The sequence below is a fragment of the Pelobates fuscus genome, chromosome 4 (assembly GCF_036172605.1).
Source record: "Pelobates fuscus isolate aPelFus1 chromosome 4, aPelFus1.pri, whole genome shotgun sequence".
Taxonomy (NCBI): Eukaryota; Metazoa; Chordata; class Amphibia; order Anura; family Pelobatidae; genus Pelobates; species Pelobates fuscus.
The window spans coordinates 172,718,226-172,736,241 of NC_086320.1; the positions used below are offsets into that span (position 1 = coordinate 172,718,226).

At 39.8% G+C, this 18,016-nt stretch overlaps 1 protein-coding gene across 3 annotated transcripts in view; it reads right to left on the reverse strand.

Annotated features, from left to right (window-relative positions):
• EXOC2 (exocyst complex component 2) overlaps nt 1–18,016 on the reverse strand; it is a 269,142-nt gene that overhangs the window by 38,209 nt on the left and 212,917 nt on the right. For all 3 annotated transcript variants that reach the window (XR_010090747.1, XM_063451784.1, XM_063451783.1), the window contains one exon: nt 11,584–11,725. Coding sequence is in view for 2 of the 3 variants with exons in the window: in XM_063451784.1 (XP_063307854.1) it covers nt 11,584–11,725 (142 nt within the window). In the remaining variant the exon portion in view is untranslated. The remainder of the gene's footprint in view (nt 1–11,583; nt 11,726–18,016) is intronic.

An 18,016-nucleotide genomic window follows, 5' to 3' on the forward strand; every position in this document is an offset into this window, starting at 1 on the left:
AAATCATGCAAATTTATACTACGTCCATCCAAGAAGATTTCGAACTCTACAAATACACATGAGTTTGACATTAAAACGTTTTTTAATTGTCAAACCACTGGATTAATCTATCTACTAACCTGTTCGTGCAAAAAAATGTACGTGGGCAAGACGATCCGTGCATTCAAACAGAGGATCCGAGAACACATTACATCAGTTAACCCTAGGAGATTAGTTGATACTCCTATTTCAAAACATTTAAAACTCCATCATGGAGGCTCCGCACAAAATATACGCTTTTGCGGAATTGAAAAAGTTACACTTGGCCTGAGGGGAGGTGACCTTGATAAAAAACTCCTACAAAGAGAGAGTCTTTGGATATATAAATTAGAAACTCTCTCCCCCATGGGTCTTAACGAGGGTTTTTCATTCACACCATTTATCTCTGACTAAAATATGGTTGTTACATTACATGATTCAACTATTTATTACATAAAAGTAGTTTCAAACATTGTTTGATGCATATAATTTGTTTTGCTTTACTTATGCTGTTTTTTTCCTTTTTGATTCTGCTCATCTATAATATATGTAATCCAGTATCCCATTACTATATATAAAGTAGCTTCTCTACCTCATATATAGTTATTAATCCCTGATGAATATATCTATATATCAAAACTATTTTGGTCAAATATATATATATATATATTTGATTGTTACAACAGATATAATGTATGAACACCACAAAGGTAATATGTGTTTGTATATTGTTACTGTTATTTTACTGTATAAATTCTATATCTAATAGATATGCCTTATTTTTCTACAGCATATCTATGAACCATCTGGATTTATAACAAATATTCATTTATACTGCCTATTAAGCCCTATTATGAATTATATAATGTCTTAAAATAGTAAGTACAGGGTTTCCATACACTGAGCTAAGTGGGAGGAGCTTATTCTAATAGGTATACTATGTCCGTCCCACTCTCTCTAACGTCATGGAGCTAATCATGCAGAATAGGTCTATTCGGCGCGGGAAATGTTTGGCCACGCCCCCTATTAAGGTAGGACGTCTATTGGCTAACGGATTCATTACACAGGGTACTTCAAGGACTCGTCGAGCAGTATCTCATTTGCCTCTGACGAAGGTGCTTGCAACAGCACCGAAATGCGCGTCAGGCGTTTCATTGTCTTTTTTTAGACATCACATTTGCTCACTTATTCAGAGTATGACACTGTAATTGATTTCACTTGTCCTCGTTCTATGTTTGAATAGATAGGTATCTATTTCTACCACTGTTAGAAGGTTGAGTATATGTAGCCAGCGGATTATATAGTATTTCCACAATCAGGAACATTGTTGCTATTTAGGCTGCTACTGTTAAGCAGCTTCAGTTACTTTTGTCTTGTATATCCGTTCTGATTATTTACTCTGTCTATAGATATGCCGTGAGCACTCTAAGCTTCACGATATCTATATTCTCTATCTCTCTATATTGTATATATTTACAACCTCGTCTTATATCTCTAATATTTTGTATATTGATTCTGCAAGACTATTATATTAGCCCATATATATTTTTTGGGATCTTTTTTGGAGGAATTTAGTATCTCTACAATTTGGAGACTTTATTAAGTGGTAGCTATTGGGTATTTACTAATATATTCTTTTTGCCCCCCTTTTTCTTTTTTCTCATTAGATATAGTAACCATATATAGCAGAGACCACATAGAGCATGATGTATTAAAGCTCAATTTGGTGTGTTATTCTGCCTATATAGACTCATATATACTATTAGGGGCACATGATATAATACCATATTCCTACCTATTTTTTAGTTCTATTTTCACAGGGATATTTAGCATTTTTTATTTTCATTATCTTTATTTTTTGTTTGACTACTTGATCATTTCCAGTTATATGGAGTCCGATACATCTGCTTTTTGCAGCTGTTTGTTCTGTTTTTTTTCTTTTTTCTTCTATATAACCTGGGGCTAGGCCCCTGGAGACTTCTGGAGTCTCCATTAGGCACTGGGCAAGTTTACCTATACCAGTGACGCCAATTTTGTTAGGCGTTACATGGTAGTGGTTTACTTCCCTTATCCATAGTCTTACATTTCAGTTAATTAATTTCTACAGGTTACTGCTTCTGCAATAATGTTTAGGTGAGTTCAAAACCCATAAATACATACATATGAAATTGAGTTATTTAAAACAGCAATAATTTCTGGTTACAAGCCACAATCTTCATGCAATTTAAACACTTGTTGCATTAATGTTGTTGTGTAACTCTTTATTATCATGTGCAATACACATCCTGTACTCCTGGTAAAAAAAAAAGGAAGAACAGAGTATTAAAGTGGAAAAAGGGGAATGTATCTTCAAAAAACAGGAGCGAGTGGGAGGCATGAGTAAGACTAGTGGTTCTTAATTCCTGGGTTAGGAAGCAGATTTGTGTCTTTATCTTTTTTTAGTGGGCCCCCAATGGTTGGAGAAGCACATCATACTGGTTAAATAAAGATATGATTTATTTGATAACGTCTTGTTTCTTGGCAACACGTGTAATGGTTTGAATCTTATTTTCTGTAATATTCCAAATAAAATTGTAAAGTCCTTTGGAATATATTGGCTCTATATAAATGATAATAATCAACAAAAAAACAATTAAGTACTCACTAGTATACTAAGCCAGAAATGGCTGCTGCTATATTTGAAGGCTAGTTAACAAACCTGTTATTATGGGTTACTTTCTCCAAAGGACTGGTAAATTCAAGCAAATGATTACAACCAAATCCAGGAACTTGGAGGGCAAATTATACACCCTGAGACAACAAAGCCACGCCATCCCCACAACTCCTCCAAGATGAAGAAGTAAAAGGAATACAATTGGAAACTACAACCATCTATAAAACATTTAAACCAGATGTACTATTCTAAGAGGATGCATCAGGCATTGTCTTTATTTGCAGCAAAACTCAAGAGAATGATTAATTTTGAACTGTCTACATGTTAGACTCTTTAGGCAAAAAAAAATGTAAATTATAAACATTTCAGAAACATTTTGCTGACAACTAGAGTGCTCTTTATACCCAAAAAGATGACATTAGTATTCCACAACCTACAATTACTTTGATGCCTATTACTAGGCCTTTACTTTCAGAAGAGGCAGGAAAACCTATTTATCCTTACATATTGGAAAACCCCTGAATCCAACAGTTTCAATAACATATATCACACACACACAAAAAAATCTCTAAAGTTTACTATTCACTACCAAAAATGCGTATCCAACTTTTTACATTCCTTTGCAAAACGAAATCTAGTATAAGATTCAGTCAACGATTCCCAGCTTGTAGAGGAGTAAACGGGAAAGCATTCACACTACATAATGTCTGCAAAGGGGCCATAAATGACAGCCATTTCTTCCAAACAATAAATGAAACTTCCAAGATCAAACAACTAGTAAGGGAAAATAGTGAATAAGGTCTCTCTTATATATTTTAGCATCACAAAATTCATGTAGATTGCTTTGAAACAGTTGAAATACATTTATGCTACAAATATATGACTCAAAGGTAATTACTTATTTGGGCATTATGCTTGAATGCAGGCATTATTATTACATTCTGTTAGCATATTCAGTAAGCTATACAGCTTCGAAGAAAATTTTATTTTTTCATTTTATACTAATATTTTTGACCCTGTGTAAAATATTTGCAATAAAAGAATGATCCATGATCTAAAATGTCTTATTTCCCCAATATTTCTATAAAGGATATAAAAAAAATGAAATATGATTGTGTAAATTTTGTAATTGTTTGTAATTGGGTTTCCCACTTTCTTTTGGATCTGTAGGAGTAATACAGCTATGTAAAAGACTAAACGTGGTAAGCATTGTTCTTTTTGTAACTATGTTTGTCTAAAATCAGCAGTCTGTACACATAATTGCTGTATTACTATACATTCACACTTATCAGCCACAACATTAAAACCACAGACAGGTGAAGTGAATAACATTGATTATATTGTTACAATGGCACCTGTCAAGGTATGGGATATATTAGGCAGCAAGTAAACATTCTGAACATGAACAAATCATGTGTTGGATGCAGGAAAATTAGGCAGGCGAAAAGATCTCGAATTTGACAAGTGCCAAATAGTGATAGCTAAACAACTAGGTCATAGCATTTTCAAAACAGCAAATCTTTTTCCCAGTAAGCAGTGGTTCGTAACTACCAAAAGTGGTTCAATGAAGGACAACCAGTGCACTGGTGGCAGGGTCATAGATGTCCAAGGCTCAGTAATGCAATTGGGAGCGAAGGCTAGCCCATCTGATTTGATCACACAGAAGCTCAAACTGCTGAAAAACCTAATGCTAGACATGATAGGAAGGTGTCAGTAAACACATTGCATCACAATTTGCTGCATTATGAGGCTACACATCCGCAGACCGGTTAAAGTGCCCATAATAACCACTGCCGAAAGCGCCTTCAAAGGGGACCTGAGGGTCAGAACTGGACCTGCGAGCAATGTAAGAAGGTTGCCTGGTCTAATAAATTGCATTTTGTTTTAGATTGGAATTATCTGGGGAAGAGATGGCAGCAGTATGCACTATGGGAAGAAGGTAGTGTTATGCGCGGGGCAATGTACTGCTGGCAGACCGTGGGTCCTGGCATACTTTGACACGTGCCACCTACCTAGAGATTGTTGTGGACCACCTTCATGGCAGTGGACTTTTTCAGCAGAATAATGCACCTTGCCACACTGCAAAAAAGTTATTATTCACTGGGTAGGACTAATAAGGACTTGACTGATATTCCTATCCACTTTCTAATGTATAATAGTAATGGCACACTATACGAATCCAATGTTTACAGTTCCCTCATCGCGTTATATTTCCAATTCTCTAAGAACATCTAACGGCACACTTCAATAGTGTCCTGTATCCCCTTTCGACCAGGAGAGGAGAAAGATTTACATTTTACACATATATAGAGAAAAAAACAAAAACAAAACAGAGAAGGACAAGAGAGCCCACAATAGTGAAGTATATATAGCACAATAATGGTTCACACAATGCTCAAAAATGTCCTGGCAGTATAATCTCAGCTTATAAATATACTTATAGATGGGGTACTTAAAAGGACACTGTAGGCACCCATACCACTTAATCTCAATGAAGGGGTCTGTGTGCAGTGCCCCTGTCTTTTTAAGCCTGCAACTGAAAACTCAACTATTCTATCAGATAGTCTCATAAAGACCATTTGATTGGTACAGTGTGGTGTTTCGGTATGCATGCACACTAGCCACCCAATCGTTCCATATGGGGAAACATTGGATTGGCTGAGATCATCTACACTGATGAACTAAGCCAAAGAGGCGGAGCACAATCATGGAGACTGGCAAGGCGACGGCTGAAAGATGTCAGGATTATAGTTGATCCAGCACGCAGAATAGTTCACACCTAGGACTAAGGATAACGTCTAACCGGACCTTAGAATGGCCGGACTTAACGTACCAGAGAATAGACAAAATACTTGCCAAGGTCAGGGACACAGAACAAGACACAACGATGAGGAAAGCCAGAAGTCAAGGATACCAGAAATCAGGGAAGTTGAAACAAAGCCAAAGTCAAATACCAGAAAAAACACAATCAGGAACACACTCTCGGATAACCAACTAGTGGAAACCACGACAGGGCACTGACAAAAAGGTAATTTGGTAACCCTCTTTAGGCTGTAATTGGCTGTCTCTGGCCTCTGACCCCAAAACGTGAGTGCGCGTCTATGACGTGATGTTGCACGCATGTTAGCGCCATCTTTGATGTGGGTGAAGGTAAGCTTATTCTAAAAACCTGAACAGCAGCAGCCAGCGTTCCTAAGAACGTTGTACTTGCTGGGGACTGGAACAGAGGGAGATCGGGCAGTGGTTTGCCATGACCAAGGTAAATATGTAATATCTCTGTCGGCGTGGCTGCTTAGTTTATGTGCAGCCATGCAGGCAGAAGAGCCAGGATCCGTGACAAAAGCTATGTAATACCTTCATTGGGTTCAGGACACTATAGCATTAGGAATACATGTCTGTGTGTTCCTTTAATACAGATGGATAGAGTGACTATTGCACACTATTAACATATCAGAGACTCATAGTATGCATTCTATGATGTGGATGCAGCTGTTCCAAGGATTAACCTTGGCATTATTTGACAAAGGTTTCCTAAGCTTACTGACCTGGGCTGGACCGGCCCACTGGGATACTGGGAAATTTCACGGTGGACTGCGGCACCTGGGGGCGGGCACATATCCCTAATCATCAGGCACATGTAATTTAAATGATTTTCCCCTCTGACTGTGCCAGCCTGTGTCAGTCCGAGGGGAGTAAAGAGGGAGGAGCTGGGGGCTGGTGCGGCTGTAATTACTCTGCTTGCGGACTGTGTCAGTCTCCCTGCACAGTATACAGCAATTACGGCCAAATGCCCCGCCCCCGTACTTAAGCCCTGCCTCCCGAACACAAGCTCCGGAACACAAGGGAGCTTGTGTGTCTGCTAGTAAGTGAGTTTGTGTGTGTGTGTGTGTGCCTGCTAGTGAGTGAACTTTGTTTGTCTGCTAGTGAGTGAGATTGTATGTGTGTTAGTGAGCTTGTCTGTAGGGATCATGTGTGTGTGTGTGTTAGTGAGCTTGTCTGTAGGGAGCATGAGTGTGTCTGAGCTTGTCTGTGGTGAGCATGTGCGTGCAGTGAGCTTGTCTGTAGTAAGCATGTGTGTGTCAGTGAGCTTGTCTGTAGTGAGCATGTGTGTGTCAGTGAGCTTGTCTCTAGTTAGCATGTGTATGTTGATGGGCTTGTCTGTAGTGAGCATGTGTGTGTTACAGTTAGCTTGTCTGTAGTAAGCTTGTGTGTGTATCAGAGTTTGTCTGTACTACATTTGTGTGTGTGTACCAGTAAGCTTGTATGTGTGTGTCATTGAGATTGTCTATCAGTGAGCCTATTTGTGTGCATCAGTCAGCTTGTGTTTTTATGTCAATGAGCTCATGTATATCAATGAGATTGTCTGTGAGCCTGTGTATCAATGAGCTTGTGTCAGTAAGATTGTCTGTGTCTGCATGTGAGTATGTTTTGCTGTATAATTTAATTACCCTGAAATGACTAATATTTTGAATTAGAAAAAGAAATATACCAATAATATATATATATAATACTGCGATCCCAGCACTTGTGTTCCCAGGTCTTTATGGTGCTCATAAACACACACACACACACTACATAGCACAATGACTTTTGGGGCTGGCATATATTTTTTTCCAGGGCTACTTTGTATCTCCAGTCCGGCCCTGTTGCTGACTATGTGTTTGCAGATCTTGAGGGCAAAAGAGGTGCTAGCATAATACAGACCACTTGGGGATGATTTAGAGTCCAAGAAATGTGAATTTTAGTACCAAAAGAGCAAGCTAAGATTGAGCACACAAAATAAATGGAATGATCAAGGTAAACAATAAAATGTGTGAAAGGATGTTTTTTCACATTTAACACACATGTGCGTGATTATTTTTTTCTGACTTAGGTTTAAATGTCAGAGGGTTGAAAAGAAAAACTGTTTGCAAATGTTAGCAGCACCCAATCTGAAGAGAATGAAAGACATGGAAGAAGTGCACACATAAAAGAACCTGTAGATCAGCTAAAACATCAAGTGGGTGAAATACTGCTTTGAAACAAGTAGTGAGGCTAAAACCATTAAATGTGCACTCTCTCTAAGTATGTTTCTATACCTAAGAATAGATTAGATCACATAAAGATCAGAAACATTTGTGTGGCTTTCGGAATACTGTCACGAAATATATATATGGAAAGTGTCTTTCCCTGTCTAATATGAAGTAATAACTAGAGATTGGTAACTCTGAAATGCAACATTCTTCTTTTTGTGAAATTTGTGTAGGGATTAAAAAATTTAAATAAAGCAAAATAGTTGAATATGTTGGGAAAAAATGTGACATAAAAACAATACCAGTTGAGCAATTGATACTAAAAGGACAAGTAAAGAAAAAAGTAAAATAGTAGATGAATTGCAGAAGACAGCACTCATTGCTTTACAAAAAAAAACTTTGAAAAGTATGGAATAGGTGTTTATCACACGTACTATTGGCCAGATTGAAAATGAAGTATACATCTCTTAACTAGGGTTTCTTTAGCCTACACTACTTTTATCCATTAATCTCAGTTTCAGACCAGTACGTATACTAACTTGTGAAACTCACACTGCATGATCACACTGATAAGACTCTCTTCTCCAGCTGCCAGGATGCTGCAAGGTGAAGAGATCTTCCTACTGCAATTGTGTAAATCTGTTAGGTATGCCCAATGCGCTTTTCTAGCATTCCTAAGGAGAGGACACTGATTGGTTAGATCAGCGACCCCCTGATGGATGTGGAAAGCATAAGAAAGAAGCAATTAAATATGGAAAAATCTGTATTTGCCTGCTTTTTATAGCCTGCAGAGTGAAGCACTAGTCTTATTAAAAGGTAATGCTTTTGAATGAGACAGCTGTGTCAAAGTGATCAAGGTCCTTTAAATAGAAGCTATTCACACTATAAGCACCAAAACAATATTAGCTTAATAATGTGGTTTTGGTGTATAGATCAGGCTCTGTGGTCTCACTGCCCAATTCTCTGCCATTTAGTAGTCAAATCACTTTGCTTATGTAGCCCTAGCCACCTCTGCCTTGACTATCACAGGCATAATTCCTGAAAAATAGATTTTTGGGGGGATGGAATATCTGATGGAATATTTGTCCTACCCTAAAGGACCCATGATGGAGTAATTCTGTTGTGCATCTTTTTACCAGCGGGACTGTTTCCCTGCTCATTACTGAGAACCCCAAGTATTACACGATACCTGGGACTCCTCTCTCAACTGTAGCCACAATTAATGGTCCCACACTGACAGATGGGCTGTGTATAGTACAGTGGCTGAACTTCTGTTCTTGACATCACAGGTGATACCCTCTAAGAGAGGGAGATCCGTGAGGTCTGAATATACACTCACTGTGTCTCCCTTCAAAATCCCTGCAGCATGATTACCATCATGGAGCTATTACAGAGCTGTAAATCATATTGTGACAGCTTCCCAAGATGATTTAGCAGGTGTGAAGGAAATATGCTGCCCCACCTACTTTAATTATAGCCCCCAACTGCTCACCACAAGTATGTATGTATTATTTATTTAATAGCAACATGAAGGCTGAGGATGTCTACCCCACTTTTTAATTTCATTGTGCCACAACCAGCTGGCCCCAGGTGGAAGAAGTGGTAAGGATAGGGACCTGATGACTCCCCATCATTTAATCTGCACATGATGGCCATTGCTTTGCCAGGTCCTCCCTGTACTTTAAGACGTTCCTTATACCAATAATCTTAGCTATACTAAGCAGCATCCCGTGAGTATGATACACCATTTGTATATCTTTGCCATGTAACAATCTTAATACCAGTCTAAATACTTAATCCTAACCCATACTCTTATTTTACACCTAACCCTTATTGTAACCTTAATCCTAATTTTAATCCTAAAATTATAAATAGTGTAAGAAGAGATGTCAGTAAAGGAATTTGCTTTTAAGCAGAGGAATTCCATTGCTGGCTCTAATCCTAATCTGAAACTCAATACAAATCCTAACATTAATTCTTAACCCACTTTAAATATAAGCCTAATAATAACCCTAATACTAAACTTAATCTTAATCTATCATGTCAATCCCTAATTTAATCCGAATCCCAAAGGTCTCCCTCTGCTAAAGTTAGTACTGATATTCGCAAAGAGAAATCTATTGACTATTTTCAGTATGGCAGCTTCCTATCTTTTTATTGAATATAATATGCCCAATGCATAGAGATCGGTGCTGGACAACTGACAAAGCACAGAACCTGATCAAATTGCCATTGGAAGGAGACCCGTTAGGGTCTGTTCAGACCTTGGGGATCTTCAAATCACTAGATCTAGTGAAAGAATCACTGTGGCTGATCATGATCAGCACAGTGCGCAGCTCGTCAAAAGGCATGGGGACACTAAAAATAGTCCCTAGCTGACAGAGGGGAGCTTCAGGTATCCATTGACACCTGGGTTTCCAGGTGTGAGCAGGGATTTAATCTTGCTCACACTACATTGCTCTCTATGGGGATTTAAATCCCCACTGTAAGAGCTGCATGCCCTTCTCACTCTGAGCTCTGCATGCAGCTCGCCTGTCAGATGCCAATAAATATGGTCCCAGCTGATAGAGGGATCCCCAGTTATCTATTTGTACCTAGGTTTCTTGGAGGGAGCTGGGATTTAACCCTGCTCACACCAAGATCTAGTTTGAGGCATTTAAATGCCTATAGAAGGAGCCATATGATGTGCTGATGTCCAGTACTGCATGTTGCTCATCAAAAAGTCAAAAATGACCCCACCTGACAGAGGGGATCCCTAGGTATCTATTGAAGAAATTGATGTATATTTTGTTTGTGTTTGCACCTGAAAGAAGACTAACGTCAAAGCACGATGTGCTTATGTGGTTGTTTTTAAACCTACATGTAAGATTTTATTATCTTTTTAATCATTTTTCATACTTACCTTTAATTGGCTGCTATTTATTTTCCACTATATGATCGTATTGTAACATTGAGGTGAACTTAGAAGATCTATATTGGTTATGAAATCTACATACCAATTTAACTGCTATCACATGGAACGGATATCTTTGGTTCTTTACAGAGGGAGTGCTGACTTCCAGCACTGCATGTAGATCATCAAAAAGTCTAGGGCTTCTAAAAATGGCCCTAGCTGACAGAGGGGAGCCCTCTGGGTTTCCTTGTGTGAGCAGGGATATCACCTTGCTCACTCCAAGATCTAGGAATAGGCATTTGAATGCCTATTTAAAGAGCTGTTTCCAGCGCTGCTGTCCCGTTTTTTTGGCTACATGTAATATTGACTACAGAACAAAGGCATGTTCAGTTGGATGGCCCAGTAGGCTTTTCTCCTGGCTTGCTAATTAGCAGGTCTGGCAATGTGTAAGAATGATTTAAAATAGACTACGAGTTAAGAAGTTCTGTTGAATAACAATTGTACATTATCACTAGATGATTCTAGCTTATGTCAAAGGCTTATAAACCAATCCAGTGCATCCTGAGTGTGAACACAAGTAGACATCAAAGTGTGCTTCTACAATATGGTTAAAATAAAGCATGAACGTGTAATGGTTAGCAACAATATCTTTAAACAGTATTATACAACACATTAACAATTGAGCTTCAAACTTTCAATAGGGTACACATAGATATCACAAAAATAAAATGTTAAAACAAGAACCGCCCCCCTTCCCCCCCCAAAAAAAACCCAACAAAAACCCATAAAACACAGAAACAAGTGGTAACTTAGGTTAACCAGAAAGTTCACCAACATTTAGAAATTATCATATAAAAGTGGAATTATTGTGGGAGAACAACAGGGCATATTGGTCTAATAAAACATGTTATCAACACGTACAACATTTCTAATTAACAACAGTTTCAATGTAAGGTAGAAAGTTCTCTTTGCTTTGTTGAACATTTTTACTACTTTTTGAAAAATACCTGTAGGTGTCTGACAGTCTTTGAAATCAAAATAACCAGCGTAAATTCCTGGCTCCAGGGAACCAACTATGGGGTCTGCTTTTATCTCAATAAATGTTTCAAAAAGGCTTTCATCCAACTCCTTCAAAGAATCAGTGCTGGCCTGCATATAACAAAGTACAAACAAAATTAATAAAATTGTGCTGGTTGTCTTAACAATATATATTACAGATATTAATGATATCATATTAGATCGGGTCTGTCCCTTTTCAGTACTTCTTAAAGATACAATCTTTATGAAATACTGATTAAGAACGTGTTGGAATTTCATTGAAATTACAATCAAAAGATACCATATGACAAAGTATGGACTACGTGGTCTTTTGGTAAAGCCTGAGGTTGATAAAAGTCAGGAGCAGAATACAAATCTGGAATATTTACAGAAGTGGGCTGATCCAGGTCTGTAAGTAATTAAACATGTAAAAAAAATAAAAAAAAATGATATATATATATATATATATATATAAACCTAAGGAGAGCAAAAAACAAGTCGTATGAGAGTGCTGAGAACGGACAACAGCTCAATTAAAGAACTGAGTGGGGACCCACTGAAGGGCAGGCTAATTGAGCTGTTGTAAGTTTTCAGCACTCTTTTGCAACTTATTTTTTGCTCTACCTCTCTGATGATGCCTAACAAGGTTGAAACGATCGCCTGGGGTTGCTGTATCTCTCGTGCAGAGAGAGCCAGCCTGTATTTTGGGTGAAATCAGTCTGAGATGCATGGCCTGGTTCTCTCTGTAATGGCACAAGATGAGCTAAAACCAGCTTGAGGGCTGAGCGGGAACACACTAAAGGGCAGGCTAATCGAGCTGTTGTCCGCTCTCAGCACTCTTTTGCGACTTGTTTTTTTCTCTCCTTAAGTTTACAGGGTAATCCAGACGTGGACCCCTTGTTCATGGTGCCTAGAGGGATATTGGCTATACCTCACTGATGATGCCTAACAAGGTTAAAACGACTGTCTGGGGGTTGCTGTATCTATCGTGCAGAGAGAGACAGTCTGTATTTTGGATCTGTTCTGCCCTTGTGGGTGGAATCAGTCTGAGATTTATGGCCTGGCAAAGTACCAAGAATCAATGTTTTCCTACAGGGCCTCTGCGTCACGTTACTGAGCTTTACTCATTCAGTGCTGCAGAAGTAGGACACCCTATAAAGCTGGACTTAAAGGACCACTATAGGCATCCAGACCACTTAAGCTCAATGAAGTTGTCTGGGTGCCAGGTCCGTCTAGTTTTAACCGTGCAGCTGAAAACATAGCAGTTTCAGAGAAACTGCTATGTTTCACTGAGGGTTAATCCAGCCTCTAGTGGCTGTCTCACTGACAGCCGTTACAGGCACTTCTGCGATTCTCACTGTGAAAATCACAAAATGGACATCCATAGGAAAGCATTGAGTAATGCTTTCCTATGGGCAGTTTGAATGTGCGCCTTGCATGTGCATTCGGAGCTGATGTCGGCAGGTGGTGGAGAGTTCCCCAGCGCAGAGGGAGCCCGGCGCTGGAGAAAGGTAAGTGGCTGAAGGGGTTTTAACCCCTTCAGTCCAGCGGGAGGGGGGGGGACCTAATTACCCTATAGTGCCAGGAAAACAAGTTTGTTTTCCTGGCACTATAGTGGTCCTTTAACCCTGCAAAGTAAACACTGCAATTTCTAAAAAAAATTAAAAATAAATGCAATGTGTTGTATTGCATGGTTAAAACCAAAGGACCACTGCACCCAGGCAACATCATTGCGATGAAATGGTCTGGATGAGTTTAGTGGTCCTTTAGTTTGGAAGCAGGAAATTACAGTGGAGCAAACACATAGCAACAGTTACAAAACAGCCTCAGTCACAAATAGCAGGAATCTTGGCAAATCCTTAATCTTTAGGTGAAAAGAGACTATAGCATCCACAGGAAATTCTTCTCTAATTTGAAAATCTATAAAATCTCAATTAAATTACATATTTGGTATCAAAACTTTTTAGTACATCATAAGGAGTATATTCTGATATTGCTATTTTTCATGTATTGTTGCTTCACTATAAATCTTCTAAAATAGATAATTTAAATTTCAAATGTTTTTGTTTCAGAGAAGACTCTGTGACAATGCTGCATTTGCTACTGCAATAATAATAAATAAATAAATAAAAACGCAGTTAAAGAAACACTCTTAGCACCATAACCACTAAAATTTTTTGTTGTGGTTTGGTGCCAGGAGTACTCTGGTGCCCTTCCAGGGTAAATAGTCAAAGTGTTTGACAACTTACCTAGGGCCTGCCAGGCACCAATAGTCTCATCCTGTAGAGCTGCAAGTTGTAGGACTAGGCTAAGCCTGGCACACAGGGCTTAATTTAGTGAAGCGAAGTGAAGCATCCAGCACCACTGGTGCCATGTTATAATACTTCCCGTGATGTAGTGTACATGGGTATATCAACAGAAATCCACAGTTATGAGCACTGTGTTTGAGTGTATCAACAGCAAATTATGAAGGAGCAAGGAGCGAGAGAACTGAGTGATGACATGTACATCACCTATTATCATCATCATCACTGCACTATAAAAGAGGTCAAACAGTCAGGGCAGATCATTCCAAGATGGGTCATTGTCATTAGCCTCGTAATCGCGGACTTTATTTTTTTTAATCTCAAAATGCAGTGATTAAAGATAATGGCTGAAGATAAATGGACACTATAGCCAGAGCCCCTGTTACTGTAGTACAATATAAAATCCTGCCATTTAGCAGATATAATATTTCCATTGCTGGGCTAAATACACCTCTAGTGGCAGTATTCCTGGTAGCCACAGGAGGAGGAGCTGGCAGCTGCATCGAATGTGTTTCATAGCAGAAGAAAAGGTAAATGAAAACATTTTTAAATTCAATTTAGGGAGGCCCTCTTATCTAAACAATATTCCCTATTTAAACCTCCTTTTGGTTTGGTACTGTTCCCTTTTGAGTTCCCTTCTTTGCCTAATGGCATATTCCTGTACTAAGATTTTTCTGGTTTTGACTTGGCTTGTCTTTCCTGTTTGTAGTCCTCCTTAAACCTAGCTTGGCTAACCAGTATTAAGATCCTGGTTTCCAGAGACTTGACTATGTTTCATTTCACCTCTTGCACTGTAAGAGCAGCCAGCCTAAATCCCAGTAATATGCTTTGCTTTTTCCCCCTTTCTTCTTATTTCTGAATGTAACCTGACCAAAGTATCTGTAGGATTCCTGCACAGTGGGTATTGGGACATAACATGCTTGTTTATCAGTTGTTGCAAACTATGTACTATAAACAGACAGCAGTACCTGCACCAAATCATTTACTCACAAAAATGAAACACAAAACCAGCACACAAAATCAGTAATAGACTAGGATAAAAAAGGAGATATAAAGAGTATGAGGATCAAAAACAAACAAACAAAACATAACCTCCTATTTGGTCACTGGAAATGTGTTTTATTTTCCTTTGCTGATGGCAATTTTATTTTGCCTGAAAAAGTAAATTATAAGAATTTCTAAAATATAAGAATTAATATCCCAGAACTAGTATTCTGAAAATGCATTTATACAGATAAGTAAATAAAATACTTGTTTCTGGAAGCACACAAAATATAAGCTTAGAGACTCAAATTATCATCAAATAAAAGGGGAGGGGCAAACAAATTAAAATAATGTAGTGTCGCCCACTCCTGCATTTCGTTCTTTGAAATGCAAAAATATCCCTTATGTAACAGATAAAAGGAGAGGTAACAATTGAACACGGTTTGTATTATGATAGCTATCTCTTTTTAATATGCTGACATGCAATGTTCCAAAACCTCACAAAAAATCTGATTGCAGCATACATTTTGATTTTTCAAGCACTTCAATATGAAGTGTAAGCTGTGTATGAGAAGTATCTAATTAAACACATAAAGACCCATATCTTAAAGAGACGACACAGAAGCAGCTACAAGTCCCCTCACACTCTGACCCATGTTTTCTAATCACTGCATCACCACATGCACAGATACAACTCAAGCAAACATAACCCATCCGCTGATACAATCATAACCCATCCGCTGATACAATCATAACCCACATACCCCTCAACCCACACATGATTCTATCCTCATAATTCCCTTGTAAACCACAACCAATTATCACATCACCCCATTCTCCAAATCAATCAGCTCATAAACTCTTTCCCCAAAGACCCTTGACCATCAAATTATCGCCATCACTTTTATCCTCATCAAATACTGCACCAAACCAAATGACCTTATCCCCTTAATCCAACCATTGCCACCATTACCGATCATATTAACTCATCACAATAATCTTATAAAATCCATTTTCAATCACTTTACCCCATCTAAATAATCCATCACGCCTAGATACAATAATTAATCTAATCAACTATTCTCTCTACCCTATGATTCCATCAGCCAACAGCCCCAATCACATTATTTAATTTATAACCCAATCAACCCCAGTCAAAATCATGATACATGATTAAAGGGACTCTATAGTCACCATATAAAAGCAAGAAAGACAGGTCCCCCAGCCTTCCTTCTTGCTTTTATATGAACTTTCATTCATTAAAAAAAAAAAAATCGGTGTTTTTATATTAAAAACTTACCTCCGTTCCAGCGCCGAGCTCCCCGCTAGGCCGCGCCCCCTTTTTCGTCAAAATGACGAAATCGCGGGGCCCAATGGGACGGCTTCGCGCTGGACCAATCGCGTTCTTCATAGAGCGGCATTGAATGCCGCCCTATGAAGAACCTGAGCGCTTTACCGCGCATGTGCGCGGAATGCGCGTTCGCGAGCTGAGCTGTCTGACTGACAGCTCAGCTCGCTTTCTAAAATTATCAATAATAATTTAGGGCCCCCACCCGCCCTGTGCGGCGGGTGGGGGCCCTAAAATTATAAATGAGGGGGGGACCTACTGTCCCCCCCCCGGCCCCCACCCCTGTGCGGCGGGTGGGGGCCCTAAAATTATCAATGAGGGGGGGACCTACTGTCCCCCCCCGGCCCCCACCCCTGTGCGGCGGGTGGGGGCCCTAAAATTATCAATGAGGGGGGGACCTACTGTCCCCCCCCGGCCCCCACCCCTGAGCGGCGGGTGGGGGCCCTACAATTATCAATAAGGGGGGGGGACCTACTGTCCCCCCCCCGGCCCCCACCCCTGAGCGGCGGGTGGGGGCCCTACAATTATCAATAAGGGGGGGGACCTACTGTCCCCCCCCCGGCCCCCACCCCTGAGCGGCGGGTGGGGGCCCTAAAATGATCAATAAGGGGGGGGACCTACTGTCCCCCCCCCGGCCCCCACCCCTGAGCGGCGGGTGGGGGCCCTAAAATTATCAATAAGGGGGGGGGACCTATTGTCCCCCCCCGGCCCCCACCCCTGAGCGGTGGGTGGGGGCCCTAAATACAAAGGGGGGGGGGGACCCTAGTTAACCCTCCCCCCCCAAAAAAAATATCTCCCTACCTACCCCCCTCACCCTAAAAATAATGAGGGGGGACCATTAACTAAAAACCTGTAAAAAAATGAGATAAAATCAACTTACCATTCGATGTTTTCTTTCTTCTAAAATCTTCTTTCTTCAGCCCCAAAAAAGGCCAAATAAAAATCCATAATAACCGACGCAATTAAAAAAAAAAAAAAAAAAAAACGAGCGCAAAAAAAAATAATCCATCTTCACCCATGGAGGGCTCCGCGCAGACTGAGCTCCGCAGGGCGGGGGAAGGCTTATAAAGCCTTGCCCCGCCCTGCAATTAGGCTAAGAACACTCTGATTGGTGGGTTTAAGCCAATCAGAGTGCTCTTTGTCATTTTACAAGCGTGGGAAAGTTCTTTGGAATTTTCCCACGCTTGTAAAATGACACAGAGCACTGTGATTGGATGGATTTCAAGCCATCCAATCACAGTGCTCTGTGTCATTTTACAAGCGTGGGAAAGTTCTTTGGAATTTTCCCACGCTTGTAAAATGACACAGAGCAATGTGATTGGATGGCTTGAAATCCATCCAATCACAGTGCTCTGTGTCATTTTACAAGCGTGGGAAAATTCCAAAGAACTTTCCCACGCTTGTAAAATGACAAAGAGCACTGTGATTGGATGGATTTCAAGCCATCCAATCACATTGCTCTGTGTCATTTTACAAGCGTGGGAAAATTCCAAAGAACTTTCCCACGCTTGTAAAATGACAAAGAGCACTCTGATTGGCTTAAACCCACCAATCAGAGTGTTCTTAGCCTAATTGCAGGGCGGGGCAAGGCTTTATAAGCCTTCCCCCGCCCTGCGGAGCTCAGTCTGCGCGGAGCCCTCCATGGGTGAAGATGGATTATTTTTTTTGCGCTCGGGTTTTTTTTTTTTTTTTTTTTATTGCGTCGGTTATTATGGATTTTTATTTGGCCTTTTTTGGGGCTGAAGAAAGAAGATTTTAGAAGAA